Source organism: Chaetodon auriga, chromosome 5 (assembly GCF_051107435.1).
Source record: "Chaetodon auriga isolate fChaAug3 chromosome 5, fChaAug3.hap1, whole genome shotgun sequence".
Lineage (NCBI taxonomy): Eukaryota > Metazoa > Chordata > Actinopteri > Chaetodontiformes > Chaetodontidae > Chaetodon > Chaetodon auriga.
The window spans coordinates 14,133,955-14,141,139 of record NC_135078.1 but is presented as its reverse complement, the minus strand read 5'-3'; the positions used below and the strand labels follow the sequence as shown (position 1 = coordinate 14,141,139).

The following is a 7,185-nucleotide window of genomic DNA, read 5'->3' as shown; positions in this document are numbered from 1 at the left end:
GACAATGCAATCTTTGTGATGAATGCTTTCCCTTTTGTGAAATAATGAATATTTGCTGCTTCTAGGCTTCCTCTAATAGTGACAAGTGAAATAACCTTAAAGGGAAGAGGAAGAAAAATAATCATTTGCTATCAAATTGTCTTGAGTAAAAGGGCTGGGTCTTGGCATCTTTTCTTTCTGGGGGTCATGGGCTGAAAGAGCAAACGTCGAGATGGGCCAGCTTTCGGCCTTTTCTTCCCAACAAACTTTTTCACTCATCCTTTGAAAGATGTAGTCTCTGTTTTTTGTCCCCAGATAAATGGGGAATTATCTACAATTCTTTTCATTCTGTGTCACATTTCATCCAAACAGCCAGCGGGGCTTCAGTGACACTGCATTTGGACAAATATTACGTTTTACCTCATGCTTGCCTTGAACTAATGCCTTGCTTCAGTTGCGGCCCCAAGAGGAATAGTCCCGTTAAAAAAAAAGATCTTTGAAGCTTAAGTTACAGGGAATGCTGCAGCTGGCTGAGGGAAAAGACATTGAGGGAAATTAGAACAATATTTTAAAATGCACTGATTTGATTCTGCTCCATAGCATGAATGGATGGTGGCCGCTTAGCCGTTATAGGAGTATAGAAGGAGTGTGCTCGTGACTGGGAGGCCAGAAAAATGTGTTTGGGGAAAGTGATTGAGCAACGAAACGGGACAAGTGGAAAAAGAGCGTGCAGGCTCAGCTGAGCTCACATGGTGGCATCACAGTGAAGAGAGCGGGGAGAAGTGACGGAAGAATAATGTGGGCTTCATCAGAGATAAATGCAGCGAGGCAAGGGCGACGGCAATCACATATACTGCTAATTGAGGACAGATGAAGGATGAATGTATGGAGGGGTCTGTCAATGCCATCACTTAGTGTTTCTTCTTGAAATGTGTCACTAGGGGGGGCTGTCGCTCCTTCTTAGCCTCTTGTTCAGGCCGTGCACGCAGACAGACAGGCAGGCAGACAGACAGGCAGAGAGGCTCACGTATCTCCATCTCCGGAAATCCTCCCATCCCACCGCCGACGGACTGATTTGCAATTCAATAAGTCACAATGTCATCTCTTTAGCTTTTACACATTTAGCTGACAAAGGGAACCAGGCACGCTGCCTTATGAAATATCGTCTCGGACGCAAAGAAGACCTTAATGTTCTGTCTCTTCTGGCTTGTTCACCCCCCCCCCCGCCACACACACACACACTCCCTCTCTCTCTCTCTCTCTCCCTCTCTCTCTCACACACACACACGCACGCACTGCCATCCTATCAATAGAAAGTGAATGAGCTTTATTGCAAGGTGCCTGGTGTATCACATTTTGCAGTCGTTCAAGCTGTCACACGCCACTGGAGGCGGATGCGGTGTGTGTGCGCGCGCGTATACACAAGCGCTCGTGCGAAGTTGGCGTCTATCGATTACAGAGAGAACAGGTGTAGCGTGTGTCTTAGTATGAATAATGCAGAGAGGGGCTTTGAAAGGATAAACAACACGTGAACGCGCGCACGCACCCGCACACGCACAGCTGACACCAACACACGTATAACCCAAGCAGAGAAACAGGCCTCGGCTTTCAGGATCTTAAACTATCAGATCTAAACTTGTGTTTTTGTCTGTTCCGCACCAGCAGCCCCAGTGTACAGGGACATCCCTTCAGCCTGTTTCCACACTCATTTACAGCCCCTTTGTTTCAGTGATTAGCTTTTAATGCCTTTATTTTTGTATGTTTTTGTTGTTAATTCTTTCCTTTATTTTGAAAAAAACAAAAAAACAAAAAACGTTTCAACAGTTCCTCTGGTTGTGGGATGCATGCCCGCCTCTAAAAATGAATAAATGAATCATAAAAAAAAAAAAAAACCAACAGACCATTCTTAAAGACTAAATCTTCAAGACATAACGAAATTTCCAAAAAAAACAAAAAAACAAAAAAAACAAGAAGCCCACAATAAATTCCTACATCCATCATTGGCTGCTTAAGTGTCATTCAAAACCCCAAATCCCGCCCTCACCCCCCACCCTCCGCATCCCCACAGCCTCCGCTGGCCCTCCTCCTCTTCCTCCTCCCTCTCCTCTGCCGGCTGGTGGAAGCGTCAGTCCTCCTCCTCTTCTGTCCTCTCCTCTCCTCCCTCCATCCCGCGGACGAGTGTATACAGCCTCTCAAGTTGAGCCCAGACGCGCACACACACAACCCGCACAGCAAGAGGAGGACAGACGAGGAGAGACACAGGGAGGAAGGAAAAGATGGAGAGCGGAGGGAGCTGCTGCCGGGCGAGCGGAATTTAATTTGGATTCTTTAAAAAATATATTAGCCTTAAGTGACAGAGTTTTCTTGGGTTTTGTTATTTCAAACCCGCCTATGAAGTGGACTTTTTAATTCGTTGAGGAAGTTCTTCGTCTTCTCTGCTGGTCTGTTTAAACTTTTGAAGAAAGAAAAGTGTGATAAAGGAAGAGACGTTGAGGTTTCCTCCGCTTCAGCTGTCCCGTTTGGATAAATAAAGCAGAGGAGCGCACCGTGCTTGGAGAGAGCTCACCTCGGGGGAAAACGGGTTCATTCCTCGGTTCTGGCTTGCGGGAGACACACCGCAGACTTTTTTTGGGGGGGGGAGTGGATTAAATAAAGAAGCCAACCTGCAGCGGAATCGCCCATTGGAGGTTTCTTTTATATCAGTGACTCCAGAAGGATTTATAGTTTACTCCAATCTGCGCGGTGTCTTAGGTCAAGCAGCGGGAGCGCAGTTTGGTCAAATCGACATTACTGATGGCACCGATGCGGTAGTGATCTCTCTGGGGAAAAGAGAAAAAGATAAACAATTAAAAGATCAACCTTTGTCCGTTAAGTGAACAGTTCCGGAGGTTTTTAACCGACAGCAGGGGTGGAGATGGTCTGGAGAAAGGGAGGCGCGCCGGTGGGTTGCTGGCTGTGGAAGACGGTGCTTCTTCTTTTCCTGTGCAAAGGTAAGAGACGCAAATGTAGGCGAAAACTTGTTGCCAGTTCGAAACCTTGTCATTTCATTCAAAAGTCGAAAAAGGTGGAACACCATCAAAGCAGGAGCTTCACGTTGTGTTAAAATATCATCGCTGACGCGTTTAAGCCATTATACGCGTTTGTCTTTTTATTGTTTTGGGCTGGAATGTCACACCCACTCTCAGCATGTTTCTTCTTCTTGTCCTTTTTGTTTTTCCTTTTTGTCTTAGAATAAGAAACCAAAACTTTTTGCAGTCACAAAGGGAGCCTGGGTTAGGGCACAATCATCGCATGACATGTATTTGAATCGTTGGTAGCTTATTACTTTGGCTTTTTTGATGCGTTAATGTGCGCTTTGGACAGGCATGACGGTAGGAATTGTTTGGCCACAGGGATGTCGATGAAGGGAAACCAAACAGTTTACTCACTTCTCCGTCCTCACCGAAATCCATGTGACAGTATTCATCAGTAAAAAGTGTCAAACTGGAGTTGCATTAAGTCATGAAATCATGAGAGACTTGTTTGCCATGTGGTGATCGCAGACTGGAGCTTTATGCGTGCAAACATTTTAACGGCGCTCTGGAAATTTAAATGCAGGAAGTTTCATTTGTAGCCAGATGATCATTGATTAGCTCATTTTCACCTTGACACCTCCCGTATCCGTGCATGTATATGGAATGATAAGTAATTGACTAAGCCGAAGCGTCAAATGACAGATGCGTACTGACTGGTGCCATCGGAGACACCCGAGTCCTGGCTCGTCGGCGGCTGACCGGCCTGTGAGCCGGTTTGAGGTCTCGGTGAGGACTGAGATACCCGCGTCATTAAAAATAGGGTTGAAACTTAATTTTGGATTCTGGAAGACACAGCGAGGCTGGCTTGTTGCACCTGACCACTTCTGCGCTCCCGAAATCCAGTTTAGAGAAGACTGTCTCCCGTGAGAGGTGATCTGAAAGGGTTTTCTTACGATATGAAGTCATTTTAAATCCAAGGAAGATCAGCTGTTCCCTCGCCCCTCTCATCGTATACTCACGAGCCTTTGTGAACTGAGAGGAAATGGCTTGTAATAGTCTTGCTTCTCAAGCAATTGAAGTGAAATTCTAAAATTCTTTCTTCAGCAAAACTGCTCGCATTATAGAGGGAAACAAAGAGAAAAGAGAGATCTCTCCTATATGTCAAAGTACGGACTTAATTACAGAAGTCTGTGTGACTTATAAAAACCCACAGTACACAATGCAACCGTCTGAAAAGATCCAATGAAGCTACATCAGAAGACTGTTTTATTCAGGTCGTGTAGTGTGCGCGGATGGCGATCCACTGCCTTGCTCAATAACACTAGATCAGGGTCGAGATATTGTGAATTCAGGTCGGGTAACGCCACCGACCACTTACTCCGTGGAGAAATAAAAAACGAAGAAGAAGGAGAAGAGGCACAACATTAAGAACGCTGACTGATATTTTGGCTGTGGAGCCCTGCGAGGGCGCGTTTGTCCGCCTCCGTTTCCCACTCAAGTGGCAGTCCTTCAGCATTAGTATCACATTCCCGTGAGTGTATTCTGTGTCTGCGTGTGCACTCATATGCGTGTGTGTTTTAATCAGCTCCGATCACTCGCGGCTCGCTGAGCAGTTAACAGTCGCTGCGTTGTGCGCTCCGGAGCGCGGTGGTCGCCGTCGCCGTGGCCGCGGCGCACGGCACACCGACTGCGGACCAGAGAGGAAACTGACGAGGAGAGGCGACGCGCCGGAAAACAGCTGTGCCCGACAAAACGGCTGAGTAACCAAAGGATGAAATCAACCAAACAGTGGCTCGCTTCCTCTCCCCCCGTCACCTTCTCTTCTCTTCTCTTCTCTTCTCTTCTCTTCTCTTCTCTTCTCTTCTCTTCTCATGGGATGAAATACACAATTTGCTTTCTGCTTGCTCTTTGACTGCTGTTCAGTTGCTCCCTTGGTAACTAGGATGGCCAGTAGTGTCTCTCCTTTCTTGCTCTATCTCAGCCTTTCTTTTTCTGTCTCTCTCTCTCCCTCTCTCTCTCACACACACATGCATAGGAAAAGGTCCATTGCATATTGGCTGTGGTTTAACAGTTTTTATTGGGCATCGGGGAGCCCTGGCTCTAATGGTGTAATGGCCAACTAAGGCTGTTTAAAAAAGCAGAACACCAACCCTTCCTCCTCCTCCTTCTCTCTCTCCGTCTCTCTCTCTCTCTCTCTCTGTGTTGCCATATTCAGTGTGGTATCTTCCTCAGTGCCAGTGTTTCAGCGTCCACTTGCTTGTGTGTTGCTTGTGCCCATGTGTGTTTGCATTTACAGTAGATGTGTTTTCTCGATTAGTCACACAGGCCCTTAGTCACCTGCGTGTGTGTATGCCGCTGTCTGTAACCATACTGAAGCTGTCATCTGGAACGCTTCAGATTTTCCCACCCCCACGTCTGACTCCAGCCACAGAAATACACCACCTTTTAAAACGTGTTTTGCTTGCGTGTTTTATCGTCTCTGGCAGTTTCTGATTAGAGGTGCAGTAACATGTAGTGCTTCTAACCAAGAACAAAGAGTTATTGGCTTTTTTATCTCCCCAGTTGTCCCTATTTGTGTCGTCGTCTCATTTTTCCCTGAGTGGCGTTGCTGTTTTCATGTCACTCCATTTCATTGTAATTACATCACTCTGTTATTTCACCATCCAGGTTGTCTCCAGGTTGTCATTGTCAGTTTGTTCAAAAGCCGAGCATCAGAGAGACGCCTATGCAGAGGCAAACAGTTAGTTTGGTCTTGAAGGGTTCAGAGGCTGTGCAGTCACGGTGGGGGGTGGGGGGTGGGGGTGGGGGGGGGGGGGGGGGGGGGGTGACTCAGCAGAGGGTCTGCTGTTGGCTGGATGGATGGGAAAGTCCAGACACACATCATCAAAATCAAACCTCGTGTCAATACATCACTGAATTTATTATCACCTAGTTTAGAGCTGCAAGCGTTGATGTTTCAGAGCTACTGTCTGACTAAATTGTCCTGAAGTTGTCCAGTTTTTGTTGGCATCTTGTCTTGAGGAAAAAAAAATCCACTTTTTTTAATACTCTATTATATCTTGTATTATCAACCTGTGCTCATAAATGTGTTGATAGGTTGTTGGATTTTTTTCTTTTACTGGTATTTCTTTGTAGCTGTCTATCTTGCATATAATTTGGCTGTTATTGCTACTCTTATGAAGCCGGGTGTTTCAACTGTTTTTAGCTTATTGCAGATAAATCCGTATCGGCTTGCGTGTCCTAAATAAAAAATTGCAACACAGGAATGAGAAAGACACAGATTTACATAGTTTGTCCACTAGAGAACACTGACAATTTATTTTTCAATATGAAAATGGGCCCTGGAAAATGCTTGTTTGTGATTGGCCGACTGGCATCATTTAAATCTGTCAAAAGTGAACAGTTTCAGTGACTTTCTAAATCAGAGCACAAGCGTTTATGTGAGGTTAAACCAATACAGATCACTTTCACTTTATCAATCAACCCACCCACTATCGTCTGATGACAACTTCCATGCACCGACCATTGTTACAGTCTGATTAGCAACTTGAGACACAATAATGGAGTTTAGGTCCAGATGACATTTCAGCTAATCTCTGTAGAGATATCTGCATATGACTGCAGATTAAATTTTAAAACGCTAATAAAAAGCTAAATTGTCAGATGATAGCCGATGGCTTCCAAGATTGAATTTCAGCCAATGTATTCTGCCTCTTTTGTGCTCCACACGAATGTACCTCCATGCAACCAAAGCCTGCTCAAAAGCGAGTGGTCAACACTATTCAGACTGCGAACGGAAACCTGAACGCCTCCGATATCAAAACGTTGTCCCGTGCCAACAGATTCTTAATTCATAAGCAGGTATCTTGTCATAGATTAATACTGTCTGTGTCGAAAGCTGGAAAAAACCTGCACTGTTCTAAGTGTGTGTGTGTGTGTGTGTGTGTGTGTGTGTGTGTGTGTGTGTGTGCGTGTGTGTGTGTGTGTCTTCCCGTGTGCTTGACTGCATTTTGCACTACACTGTTAACCTGTAGCAGAATGTCAGCACTATGCACCATTACTCATGCAATACAGAGCATTAATAATTACCGACGTAAAATCATTGACACACACACACACACACACACACACACACACACACACACACACACACAGAAAACAGGCACACACACATTGATAGTCTCTTTCTCGT

At 45.5% G+C, this 7,185-nt stretch overlaps 1 protein-coding gene across 1 annotated transcript in view; it reads left to right on the top strand.

Moving 5' to 3' along the window:
• The first annotated feature begins 2,055 nt into the window (after positions 1-2,055).
• The window catches only part of LOC143320716 (transmembrane protein 132D), a 243,897-nt gene continuing 238,767 nt past the window's right edge, over positions 2,056-7,185 (top strand). The window contains exon 1 of the mRNA XM_076730577.1: positions 2,056-2,969. Coding sequence (XP_076586692.1) covers positions 2,894-2,969 — 76 coding nt within the window. The 5' untranslated portion in view covers positions 2,056-2,893. The remainder of the gene's footprint in view (positions 2,970-7,185) is intronic.